The 14,218-nt window shown below is 49.1% G+C and overlaps 1 protein-coding gene across 1 annotated transcript in view; it reads right to left on the bottom strand.

Moving 5' to 3' along the window:
- Nucleotides 1-6,120: 6,120 nt before the first annotated feature.
- The window catches only part of LOC119089779 (cyclic nucleotide-gated cation channel beta-3), a 35,895-nt gene continuing 27,797 nt past the window's right edge, over nt 6,121-14,218 (bottom strand). The window contains exon 17 of the mRNA XM_037212593.1: nt 6,121-7,274. Within this exon, the coding sequence (XP_037068488.1) occupies nt 6,959-7,274 (316 nt within the window). The 3' untranslated portion in view covers nt 6,121-6,958. The remainder of the gene's footprint in view (nt 7,275-14,218) is intronic.

Consider the following 14,218-nt stretch of genomic DNA (forward strand, 5'->3'; position numbering starts at 1 on the left):
ATGCGAGGTGCCGACCGCTATGACGGCACCGGCTGCCAGCGCCGTTGGCACGCCGGCGGACACGCGCTCCTGTCGGCGCGCCGGCGCAGCTCAGGCACGTGACAAGGCACGCAGACAGGGAGCACAACAGGGAGCACAACAGGGAGCACAACCAAAGGCCAACGCGTACTTCAACAACACAACAGCCAAGGCCGCACCGACGATCCCTTGGGTTGGCCCACAAACAGCTCCCATGGTGACCTCGAGGCCAAAACAGGCACGCTTCCACGCGGTGGCCGTTCCACGCGAAGAGCGATACCCCAATTTTCGCAGGTGCATTCATGGCGAATAGCGTGCCCAAAGTGACGCCATCCCACCGCCGGACACCGCATCGCGCCGGAGAGCGCCGCCGGCCCGTCTGCGGCGGGCCGGTGCCATCACCTGACGTACCGCCGCAGACTGCAGCTGCGCCGAAATGCCGGCCAGCGGGCTGTGGCGCACGTGGGTAGGTGCGCTGTCGGCGCCGGTCGAGCCGACGCTGCCAGACTCGGACTGCGAGTCTCCCTGCAACGGAGCCGGAGGCCGCTGACGGAGGACACCCACGCCGCACCGTCGGGTCGGGTCGGGTGGGTTTTGCCCATAAGAGTAGCATCAGTATTTCATGTATCTACAGCATTGTTAATCTAATGACATTGCAGGTTAAGCCTCATAATGACACTGTGCTTTCCAGCCTTTTGTACCTCAAAATCCAATTCTGAGACAGGGATGAGCCATACAAGTTCTAAGACAAGAAAAAACCATCTAAATCATATAAGTTAGGTGCTAGTTTAATTTACTTCAATCCACTACTGAGAATGTTTTAATGATTCTGGAGCAAAATGTCACAAGAGCTCAAAATCTGTGGATTGCTTAACTATTATTTCATTGCCATAGTTAACAGGGTGGTGAGCATTTGGGAACCTTCCTTCCAGGCAACACCCCATCACAGAATGAAACATTTTTGGTACCATATGCTCATTCATCCTTCCAACATCACAGCATCATCACAGCAAAACATCCATCTCATTTTTCAACAGTTGGTTTGCATGACCAGACATAGCACCTACTGCAGGTCCAGTATGATTCAACCCACCTGGTGGTGACCACTGGTGACAGGAGAAATAGCACCAACATCCTCTCCCAGGATGCTCTCCAGTGTAGGCAGTGTATCAACAGGCGGCAGGTGAAATTCATCTGTGTCCAGCTGAAAGAAGCGCACTGATCAGCGCATTGGCTGAAAGCCTGATACCATAATAATAATTAATGTTATATGTGAGGAGGACATTGGTAAAAGCTGCTATAGCTGCTAGCCTGGACATTCTAACATTGATGTACATCTTATAAAGAGCTTCACTGTGCAGAAATTACCAATATTTTCACACCTGGATAATTCTGGTACTTGCTACATGATCTGTTCAAACTAGTCACATTCAGCATCTTATCAAGGTTTATGACATGCAAATGCAGAACACATGTATTGAGTGTAGAAAGCATGATCAGCAAAGCACAGTGATCTGCAAAACTGGCAAATGCTTACAGTGGCTATGTCTTCATTGAGGCTAGCCTGTAAATCAAGTGTTTCCAGTTTGCTTACAATATCTTCATCATGTACTGGACTTGCCATTGCCTGCACTGATGGCAATTTTTTTCTGGAACATGGTAGGCAAAAGTAAAGATGTGTACAGTCTTCATCAGTTCACTGCACCTGTCAATGACTTGGCAATATGCACATTGGTTTTATTCCTAGCACATCTTTTTATTGTATTTGTCAATGTGGATGCATGGAAAAATACACTTAACATCTGCAAAGCTTACAAAACATCTAAAATAGAAGAAAATCCATGTCAGCTTAAGTAATGACACCTGTTTGCACAAAAATGTATGAGCTAATACTTGCAGTTTGCTTGCCATTACTAAGTAATGTTTCAACACAAAAACAACATAAAAGCATACTGTAAAAATTGAAAACACCAGAGAAGCAGAAAGTATTACCAATGGCAATACAAATCACTTTTAAGGAACTGATAACTCTGATTCTTCCACCAAAAATGCATATATTTGCTCTATTTTCACTTATTCAAGGCCTAGCAAAAATGTTTGCTTCATGTTCATATACAAAGGAGACAAAAATGCTACCAACAACACGTCACAAACATTGCCAATATGAGCAAGTGACAAACTTTCTCGGTTGTCGCGCCACAACAATTTATTGCAACTACATTTTCAGTGGCGTCAACCGCCAAAAGATGAAGGCGGAGCTCTCTAACTAACCCCGCACAAAAACCGGCTCATCCTAAATAAGTCCGGTGGCCATATTACAGAGAGGAAGCGAGGGAATACCACACACATGGAATTCCGCTTCGCTAAGCTTTTAGGGGCGGGCCAGTGCAAAGGCTCGTTTTAGTGCATACTACGGTGTGATTGCAGTACCTGCGCCACTTTCGATGTTTAAAGGGCTACCAGAGAGAGGGGAACCTAAAAAGTTAGCCAATATTTGAAAATATTTATGCTAAAAATTGTCCGCGGTTGAAGGCGTAGTTATTGAGCGTTATCACGAGTTCAACAGTGTTTACCTCACCTCTTTACCTTGCCTTACCTTATGGTGGTCGGGAACTATAAAAGACCAGTAGGCCTGTAGGTCCCGGTCTCGTCAGGCTCTTGTTCCGGTAACCAAACAGTCTCAAATCATGGGTAGATTCAGTGTGGGCTATCATACATAATGTCAGCCCAATACATATCAAGCCTAGGCTCGAATTGTTCATCTGAGGTTGACGACACGACCGGGTGTGGAAGAGCGTTCCAATCGTTGACGACCCACGTGCAGAACGAGTTACGATGAACGCGAGTCCTAGCTCCAGGTTTTCTGAGCTTTCATTGGTGTTCTCTTATCACCTCCGAGTTGTGCCTTGTCAGGAACTCCTCTTCCGACAGCGACATACCTCGGTGAAACAGCTGGTACACTGTTACCATGTCTCCCCTTCGACGACGGTGGCACAGCGAGAGCAACTGGAGGAGTCTGAGCATTTCAAGGTATGACTGGTGGCCTCCTGTTTTGTGATGGCCTCTTGTTTTGTGATATTATTATGATGTCGTCCTGTTTTATGATTTTTATGACCTCCTGTTTTGTGATGATAACGACGACTTGATATTTGTCATATCTATATGGGTGCCAAGGAAGTTTAAGTCGAGCCAGTTTCAAGCGATCTTGTGAGGATCAACGCACGGATCCCGGCCGAAGTCTTCGGAAGGGTACAGTCAACAGTGTCGTTGTCAAACGCCACACGTACGTCAATAGGTCAACGAACCATTGCCGTTAAGGCACGCCCACCGCCCCCACGGGCCTGACCCAGAGCGCAAAGCCGAAAACAGAAATGAGTGCCCCGGTGGAGCCCACGGGTTTAAAGATCCCGGTGCTTTGCTACACAGCTGGGTTTGCAACAATGAAAAGCGGCCTTTCACATCCGACTTACTCATGCCGTGAACCATGGTATGCACAAGACACCATCCTGGTCATAACGGATATCATAATCCATTTCACTGGTCTGTAACCTGGGTCTGCAGGTCACCGCTTCCTGATTCGGAGGCGGTGACCTGCTTTCGGGCAGGCAGGGATGCGATTTTGCGTGGCGGCAATTACACAGAAAAAATTACAACAGCTTATAACTTGGAAATAAGACCACAAGCAGCGACTAGTCGGGTCGCAATGGCCATCTTGACCTACGATTGGTCTAAAAAACGGATGGTCCGAACTCAGACAGGAAAACGCGCCCAACGGGCTCACGCGCAATTGGATACGTCACACCTAAAAGTGTCGACGCCGAAAAACGATCCACAAAAGCGGCAGTCAGGGGCGCGGGAACCTACTCTTATGCAGGTTGATCACAACCTCCTGTTGTCCGAGTACAGAGTCACACTCGACTTGTGGCGCGACAAGGGGGCAGTGAGCACTGTCACATGATTGGGTTTATGAATGGCCAATATAGCGCACTTGACGGCGAACAGCGCAACACTTTGCGGCGAACGACCTACTTGAACTACGCCCTCTCGCACAGGTGTAACCACCCATGCAATAGTGGTTATAACTCGAACCGAATATGAGCCCGGGACCAGATCGAGATCCTGGGCTACCTTATTCATAAAGGTGGACCCATGATCAGGGAAAGGTGCCTCTTGATGCAGAAAATGTCTTCTGAGTCCGATTCATTGCTCCCTAGCTCAGCTATCGGGGGCTCCTTAATCGAAGTTTTGGTGATCTACGGGTAGCTACAATGCCTTTAATTTGGGGAAAAGGAACCTTCCAAGAGATGTCCTTGACACATCATTCGACGCTGGTGTTTACACTTGTGTCCTTTATCCTTACAAGTATCAAGCCTGAAGCTCATTTATGTTTCGCCAACCGCTATCAAATCTATTTGCATGCCGAACGAACCTATCCGCGTTCACGTGGATACTACAAAGGTCACCGCTGCAGAAGAGCCTGGATTATCCACGTGACGACGCCTGACGTCCTAATAATTAATGAAGTGGCCGATCATGTGTCTTCGGCGGGACGCTAAGGGAGAACGATCAATGGCTCCCGTTCGTCCGTGTCCCCATCTACAGGTTTTGTCAGTAGTTTTGTGCTTCGTTCCACCCCGCCGTAATCCACTCCGCATCCTATCCACGCTCCACGGGATGGATTCCGCCCCGACGGAATCCACCCCGCTTCCTATCCACGCTCCTGGGATGGATTCCGTCTCCGACTCCGGTAAGTGCGACAGGGGTCCGGGTCGACTCATACTCCGAATCAGGGAGATGCAGAGCAGTCCCGGGATGGCTTCCGATACATTCGATTCCAATTACAGTGCGTGCCAGATGATCCGTCCGAAAGGCTACCAAAAAGGCCAACTGAGATATAGCTTAACGATTTGGCAGCGATACTCCCAGTGATGCCGTGGCTGCACATATAAAAGCCATCGGAATAAGTCATGTGTTATTGCACTTCTCTTGGGGTTGACTCACCGGTAATTCCCAGCTGTAGGCAGCTGAACTATTTTCGACTCCAACAAAGTTTCAAAGCAATCCACTACCCTGTGATCCAGCCGAAATCCGGGATGTCCCGAGGACAAATTCACCCGGAGCCAAAGATGACGGTGTCCGCGGCTTTTGATCCTATTAGGGAGATCAAGACGCCGCCAGGCAGGCGTCTTGGCAACTGGCACGATGACGGACGAGGAGTACCCAACATCTTCACGTTTCAGAACAGAGTAAGAATTTCATCCTTGGACTGATCAGATGAACTGAGCCTTTGTCTACCTGCAGTCTCAAGCTTGATAGTCGTCAACCTGGCTCCAGCTAGGTCAGCGTTGCGGTGATCATTCCAAACCAAGCAAGGTCACACAGCAAGGACAACTTTGGTACCTTTTGGTTACCTTTGGTCTCTGTGTATAACAGTAAAGCAATCGAAACAGCAGAAAAAAAGCATGTAGTGCTGCTCTCGCATCAAACAAATGAATCCTTAAGAATGGCGGAATTTTCGTTCTTTTCACTTCGAGTGATGTTCTATTGCCGTAATATTGTGTGACTTGGCGTTACGCAATGACTGCAAAAGTGCACAAATTCACACCTGCACCCAGTCTATCAAAAGCAACCATTTCATGACAAATCCGACGTTTTACCCTCCCGTATTAAGTCCTACTTGTGGCTGGTTTTGGGGAGATACCGTTAGAAATCTGCAGCTGCAGTGGCGAACACATGCCCTCATCGATAATATTGGCGCCGGAATGTAATCTCTTCATTAGCTGATGCTCTGAGCCTACCAGATCCCTGCACAATTCTGGCTCGGTCAGAGCAGCGATGCACGAGCCGCGCTGCCACGCCACGCCGGAGCCACACTGTGTGATCTTTTGCAGTCGACGCGCCCGAAAACTTCCAGTAGGGGCGATGTCTGAGCTAGAATCTCCAGCAAATTCGGATACGTCAAATGCCGTGCATTTAGCGACTTACAGCTTATGTGAAGAATACTGTCTGTGTAGTGCGTAACTCTGATTTTGACTGCGTTAGCCTGAAATGGAACGGTGGAGTAAAAGGAGCTGCTAGTGAGTCCGCATGTTTTCCATTTTATTTCATTGACACTAATTACACCCCGCTGATACCCCCTTACAATGCCACGTTTGTTTCATTCAGATTCGACGAGCCGAAGCAGACGCTAAAATTGCTGTTCCAGATCAGCCCCAGCGACAGAACGAGACGGTGAACTCCGACAGCATATTCATTTCAAAGGGACCTTACCACCGAACTCTTCGAGTTAACAAGTGTACCTACACTTGGAGAGAAGCACAATATACTAACAGGGGCACAAGGTAACAAGTGTAGCACGAACATACATTGTGCTATACAGTACTTGTCACGCACGAACAGGTGAACAGCAGTGCCTCCGATCCGCTGCGACTCAAGGCTCCGCTTCAACAGCCACTACACCGATGCAGAACTATGATAACACGGGTCACGGCCCAGCCACTGGAAATGAGAGTCAACAAGGAAGGAAATGACGCAGAGGGATTTGTAGCTAAATAACGCACCCATGCGATACCAGTGAGAAGCGGTGATTATACGAGGATACATCAAAATTCGGATCTATTGACGGCTTGAATGGCACCGGACGCCCTGGGACCGCCGAACACAATTTAGCAGGGACACTAATTAGAGCTCAGAAGGCGAAAGAAGCACAACTTCATACAGGCACAAGGGGAACCGTCGGTGACAGAGGTACGCAGCGCATCCCTTCAAAAGGGCAGAATGCTTTGTGACAGAGGCACGAAACACAGTTGGGTAGAAGTGCGGGATAATCTGGGCTTAAAATAATTCCATCGCTGAATCGAGGCGTAGCTCCCTGGAGCTGCCAGGCCAGCGCCGTTGAACGAGCGCACTCCACGGCACGTCCTCCGGACGTGGCCGCCGTCTAGAACCTGTCGTTGTCCGCCACGCCGTTCTGCTGACGAGCGTCCGACGTGGGCGTCCTCTCCCGGTGGATCATCGCCGAGCAGTGAATGATCGAACTCTCAGGGACGACGCGGTTATGGCGCCACCCTGCCGAGCGGGCGGAGGACGGCGCCCCCGCCGACGGCAACGAGCGGCCCCGGTCGATGGCGGACGCCAGGGACGACTTCACCGGCGTCTGATCCGCGCAGCTCTCCGAGTCGGGCGTCACCACGGCCGCCTGTCGGCTCAGCTTGCGACTACTCCGGTCACCGCTGGACGACGTTAGCGACCTCGTCCTGCCAACAGCGGCGGCGACGCACGTCAAGCGGCGTCGCACAGCCGTATACGGCGATACACAGCTGTGGACGGCGATACACAGCCGTATACGGCGATACACAGCCGTGGACGCGCGGCAGACAGCCGTGGACGGCGATACACAGCCGTGAACGACGGCACACAGTCGTGGCCGGCGGCACACGGCCGTGGACGGCGATACACAGCCGTGGACGGCGGCAGACAGCCGTGGACTGCGATACACAGCTGTGGACGGCGATACACAGCCGTGGACGGCGATACACAGCTGTGAACGGCGGCACACAGTCGTGGACGGCGGCACACGGCCGCGGACGGCGACACACAACCATGGACGGCGGCACACAGCCGTGGACGGCGATACACAACTGTGGACGGCGATACACAGCCGTGGACGGCGGCACGCAGCCGTGGACGTGCGATACACAGTCACACAGCCGTGATGGACGGCGATACACAACTGTGGACGGCGATACACAGCCGTGGACGGCGGCACGCAGCCGTGGACGGCGGCACACAGCCGTGGACGGCGGCACACAGCCGTGGACGGCGGCGCACAGCCATGGACGGCGGCACACAGCCGTGACAGGCAGCGGCACACAACCGCGGCAGACAGTGGCACACAGGCCCCTGATCGACAAGGGTGACCCCGCATACCAGCAGAAAGGGCCCCGACAACATGGCGCGGGGCCTCCGAGCAAATGTAAGGAAATCGAGGGCAACGTGCAAGGCTCCTCGGCGATCGGATTTACCCTGCAAATGAACGTATAGGGCCCCGGGAATAGTGCAGGGCCTCTGGACAGCGTAATGAATCTTAAAATATATAAATAATCACCCTCTCAGTCAGTGAAAAAAATGATTTCTGGCCTCCCGTGGGCCCTTCACTTTCGCTTGCGATTGCTCTTGTTCGCCTGCAAGCCAAACACGTCCAGTTTTGTTGCCTTTTGTGTTAAAACCTGCGTCTATTCGACGGGCTACGGGCCCCTTTAGAGCCCATGAACCCCTTCGAAACTCAAGGGGGCATGGCTCTGTGCCCCCTCTGTATCCACCCCTGCTGTAGAGTACCAACATTCAGATTAAGGGAGCCCCAATAACTGAGGTAGAGAATTACAAATCGGGTATGAAAGACCGTGTTCTGCATTAAGAGACGCGTTTATAGACCATGGCTTATCTTCCTCTTTCAATAAAGAAGTTCATGTTCTACATCAGGAATCCCGATGTTGTGTTAAGCAGACCCTTTTGCTGACTCGGGAGGTCCTTTCTTGGCTAGGGAGGTCCCCGTTACAGACTAGGGGCTCATTTCTGGGTTAGAAGGCACTCTCTTTTTTCAGGAGGCCCCATTTCCGGGACATAAGACTCACTTCAGGCGTCAGAGGGTCGTGATTCGGATCAGGAAGCAATGTTTTGGGGTAGCAGCAAGGCCCTTTGGCTAAATTTGGGGCCCCTTTGCTGATCGGAAACGTTCCGATCAACAACTAGGACAAACAACTAGGAGTCTCATTTATGCATCGGGAGGCCCTTTTCTGGAATAGAGGGTCCTGTCTTAGGCTAGCGAGGCCATTTCCTGGCGAATGAGGCCTCATTCTGGATTTTAATTGTTGACATTTATTTACTTAGATATGAAACGTACAACAGCTTGACACGGGGATAATTGCCCTCGGTGCCTCTCTCCGTTGAATACGACACTGCAGGAGGCCTCCCTGTGAGGAGGCCAACTTTGTTCGGGACTCCCCTTTGAAATCTCCCCCCTCCCCAAGTCAAAATCCGAGGCGCCGCCACTGCTGTTGGCATGGCCGGCGCCAGCTGATGATTGCAGCGATGGTCACGCCCCAAATACGGGTCTCTACCTCCCCTCCCTTGGAAAACTGCCCATGTATGTGGTACATGTGCGCAAATATTACATAGACGCTATTAGTTCATATACAGGTACAGCGCAAAGGAACATCGTGGGCGACAATGATATCTGCTTCTGAGTTCGCCTCTGTCCCCGGTCCCCACTCGTAACTCCGGGTTCACCAGTGTCACAATTTGGGTTTATGCCAGCGTTTCTGATGAGGAAGCAAATCTCCATTCCAATTATATCGCATATGCCAAAAATGCATCTTAGAAATTGCGTTAGCATCACGGTTTTCACCATCCGAATACGGCCGTAACTTTTGAGATTTAAGCGTAGTCTTAATGTATAAAACTTGAAATCCCTGGAGATCGGGTAGTGGTGGCGGCATCAAAATCGGTTGGTGAACGAGGTAGCTGTGTCGAGTGCAGAAACTTAGAAATTACAGGTATTTGAGCCAATTCGCTCTACTGTTAGAAATCCATACCGCTTTTCATTTTGGAAATGAAAATCTTGTCGGGACATATCAAATGCCGTTCGGCCGTTCAAAATCGACTGGCGTAGCAGTTCTCTGTGTCTAATGGAGGCCGGAATCCTCCAAAGCCCGAAACAAGGCCAACGTGGAACCATTCCGGAATAACGTAAAATGTGTGCCGACAGCAGAGGTGAATTGCGCCAGGAGCGATATTTCCATGATCAGTGCGGTCAGCAAAGTGAGAAATGGCGTTTCGGAAATCAGACCCATAAAGCTGTAAAAAATGACGGAAGTGCATTTCGTTTTTGTGGGCTGACATGATTTTACTTATGTGAAACCGTTTGTAAGGATACTTAACCTTGGGCGATGAGAGCCAGAGCACATAGTTCGGGTGCTTACGGCATGTACCTACTTACATACTCTTTGCGCTTTACGATCTCTAGAATCGCCCATTTACAATACAATGTGCTTTGAGAACCATTAAATTATTTGACATTCAGCATGAGCTCTGACGTCATCGATAACCCTCCAAAGTTCAGCCAAATGCATTCGACGCCAAATGCGCGGGCAGCTAATTCCCCCGACCTCGGCGTGAGTCAGACCAACCGCATGATTACCACGCACCGGGCTCAACGAGTGGCGAACCTAAACAAGCGTCGATTGTGGATATATGCTAGAGTGTATACCGATTGATCAAACACGCAGAAGATGTCGCTGGTGCCACATGGCGTTTACAAAGTAGAGTGGGTCTCTTTTGATGGTTTTGCCACGTTACATTGCACGTTTAACGTTAAGGTACGCAGACCAGTCACATGGCGCTTAAAAGGTAGAGCGGGTGTTTTCTAATGGTTTTCCCGCATTATATTGCATGTTTAAGTGTTAGCACGCGCCCGGGTGGCCGGCTGGATACCCTTCGCTCGGGTAGAGGGGTCAATTTACCCTCCCCTAAAATCTCGGGAACTAAGAGGGCTAGAGACATCAAATTTACAGGGTGTGTTGACCTATACGTGAACTCACCTAGGTCAAAGTTTCAGGTTTATAGGTCATGATATTCGAGTCAAATGAGGTCAAATAAGGTCAAATTCCAGGCTGGTTTCTATGGTGCCCAGAACCTAGGTCTCCGTTTCTAAGCCAAAGGTCTCATGCTTATTTAAGGTCAGTGACATTTTTTTTTTACCTTTTGAAGGTCATGGTGACCAAAATCATACAAGCTGCTGTGAGTTTTGCATCTAAATAAGGGACAAAGATTACACTAGGCAGTATGCTCCAAAAACAAAGTGTTGACCTGGGTCATTTTAGGTCAATGACTTATTCTGACCTCTGAAAAGCCTATAGAAGATGCATAATGCGGTGCCCGCCATCAATAAATTCAAAATGAGCGCCAAATCTACCCCATACAGCAAGCCCTAGGGTAATGAAACAGGTTGGTTTTGACCTTGGTCTGATTTTCATTCCTGACCTTAGGTCGAGATAATTTGCTCATTCAACTGTCTTGTTGCTTAAGAAAGCATCTCAGAGATGTATGGCTTCGTTTAACACTCCGTTGTTGCATCAGATTGAACGATTCCCTAGAAATTGACTTCGCTGAAACCATGGCCCGATTTTGACCTTCCGTAGGTCAGTGACCTTAGAAGGTACACATAAATTTGTGATGCCAAATTATTCGCTATTCAATTTTCTACAGCTATGCACAATTTGGCGTGGTTACGCTGTGCCGTTCAGAGACCGTTCCGGAAAAACCTTCGGGGGGGGGGGCAAGTTGACCCCCTTACCCGAGCGCGTGTTAAGGTACGCAGGCCAAACATTTTGTGTGGTTTATTTGGCATGTTCATGTAAAGCGCACTTGCTGCGTAACTACCGAAGTAAAACTTTTTTCAAAAAAATAGTTTCCTGCAAAAGATCAAAACTTGCTTAAGCTGTACAAGACCGGGAGGTTTAACCACACCACACCCCGGTGGCAACAAGGGTGCACTAAGTCGAAGATCTGGGCTGGCCCAAGCTACGATCAGGATCTCAACGATTCCGTTGTTCGACCGAAGGCGAGGTAAAGTGAAGCCAGGCAACGGTAAGCGTGTTTATATCACGACCATTATCCTGTTGTAAAGCATGAACCATGCAAATAAGATAACGAAAAATGTCTGCCGTTAGAGGCAGGCTTAAAACGCCAAATATACCTAGCAAGGCACATCCGTATCAATCCTTTTTATCTCAGCCACTGGGAAGTGAACCAAGCCCTTTGGGTTTTGTCACCGAATCGTGTTTTTGGATATGCTTTACCTATTTACGATAAGATGATTTGTATCGCATTTTTGGGTTCTGGTCGTTGCCACGATAAGATGATTTGTATCGCATTTTTGGGTTCTTTATTGCTCATCACTGCATTATGCTTCGACGTTTATCAAAGCTAAACATTTCAGAGCAGTCCAAAGAAAACGACTGAGGTATCTTTCTTTCTGAGGACAAATGTCACATGGGCCTAAGTGTCATGCATCGTATATGGATGTGGAGCCAGAGAATATGTTCCATGCGGCGCACTGTCGTGGCTGTTGGAATACTGTGTGCCATCGGGCACACTTGTCGCGGCGAAGTTCACAGGTTGTTTGTTGGTTGTGAACTCTATGGCGCAAACCATTTTTATCTGGGGAACTTGATGTAGCGGGTGTACCCGTGTGCATGGATGGGCACATGAGCATCGACTGTATGCAAAACGAGCCAGGCGCCCAAATGCAGCTAACACGCTCCCGGGTGACCGATGAAAAGCACCGCATCCAGGTATGGGCGGGGTCCGTTTGACCCCTAATGTCTCTATACAAAGTATGCATACGCTGAGATAGCTAGGGCATAAAATTCAAAATGCAGGCAGGGGCCTACGTGAACTGGCTTATGTTCAATTTTGAGGTGCCCAGGCCGTTAAATTTGGTTCAAATAAAGTCGAACCCCAGATCGGTGTCTGAAGTACAGTCAGATCCCCTCGCATAAACAATCCTTAATCTAGGTAGCACTTGTAAGCAAAAAGTCACTGGTGTTCACGTCAGGTCGGTACCTTTTTGGCGGCCTATATAAGGTGAAAATAGCACAAATCCTTTGAATAATTTTGATATCTAAAATCTGAAATGGGCGCCCAGCACTATCCTTTGCGACATGCTCCTTAAAGCAAAAGGTTGATCAACGATATTTTAGGTTAGTGACCTTCCCTAAACTTCATGAGGTCAAATACGAAATTATATGTTATCGTTGTGATCAATGAATTCGAAATGACCCTCACAACTACCTCAAAAAGCGAGTTGTCAGCAACCAAGCAGTTTGGTTTTGACCCTGATATGACCCCTATATCCCACCCAAAGCCAATGGAACAAGTCGTGATACTAATTTTAATGATCTTGTGTTCTAAGAAACCATCTCAAAGTTGTATGACATCGTCTAACATTACGTTGTCAGGTCATGTTGAACAATGCCCGAGGAGTCGCCTTCGCTGACAGCAACGGAGTGACTGAAACTTGTCATGGGTCAGTGACCTTACAAGGTACATTTAATTTTTTATCAAAAGATTGGTTATTCAGTTGTCTACAGCTATGTAAGGCTTGATTTGGCTAACCACATAAGTCGAAAGTTATTTTATAAAACTTTTTTGTGGGTGAGTCATGAGCAATTTCCAACAGGGGATGTGCGGTGGTGTTGGCAACGACCACGATCACGAGCACAGCGCCATAACGTATGTGGGCAAAGCTCTTGGTCACACATCGTCGTTGTTTGCCAACATCTGTAATTGTTTTTGAATCGCGATCCATGCAGGCTATCCATATCAGGCAGGCTATCATTGCCTCGCGCCTTCCTAGCTTGCACAACTCCAGTGTGTGCTGGTGTCACGCGACGCCGTCCCGACACTGACATTATCCTGATGCTGCCTGGGATGTCTCGCCATCCGTGACCACCTGACGGGTAAAGTAACCCCCCCCCCCTCGTCTCTCTGGTATCTCATGACCCATTGGGAGGGTCGAAAACGTTTAGCCGTGGCAGTCAGCAGCCCAGGGCCTCAAGTAATGTTGGTTTAGCTTTGCGAGCAACACCAAACGAAACTGTATTTGCATTTTTCAGAGTTTTACCATGTTGTTAACAAGCTCAAAGACCAATGTAAGGTGTGGTCAGGGCCATGACCGATTATTATGAAGTCAACTCAACAGATAAGGATTCCCCGGTATTCTGATTCAAATGACGCGTTGAAACAGTCGGCCTGGATATGTGTCATTTGTGAGTCACGCAACACTAGCGTGGGGCGGGATGCCCACGCGTGTAAAATGTGCGCCGAGCTTAGCCGTTTTCTGATCAGACCGCCCGAAAACCGATAATACCCGCGCCATGAAGGACTGACATAGAACGCTGGAAAACCGCACTTTGAACGTTTCAGAAATATAGGATTAGTTGATCAAGCTAAACCGACTTATCTATCACCAGCAAAAGACACAACTCAGTCGGGTTTGGCTTCCCTCAATTGGGTTCCACGTCTATAAGTTGGCCTCATGTAATTATTGTTGGTGGCGTGGTGTAATTTATTATGGTATGACTGACACTGATTGGCAACAATCGATCAGTTCCATCGAAGCAGCCCAGAAAATGGAACA

Source organism: Pollicipes pollicipes, unplaced genomic scaffold (genome assembly GCF_011947565.3).
Source record: "Pollicipes pollicipes isolate AB1234 unplaced genomic scaffold, Ppol_2.1 Scaffold_3087;HRSCAF=3621_pilon_pilon_pilon, whole genome shotgun sequence".
In the NCBI taxonomy this organism is placed as follows: Eukaryota; Metazoa; Arthropoda; class Thecostraca; order Pollicipedomorpha; family Pollicipedidae; genus Pollicipes; species Pollicipes pollicipes.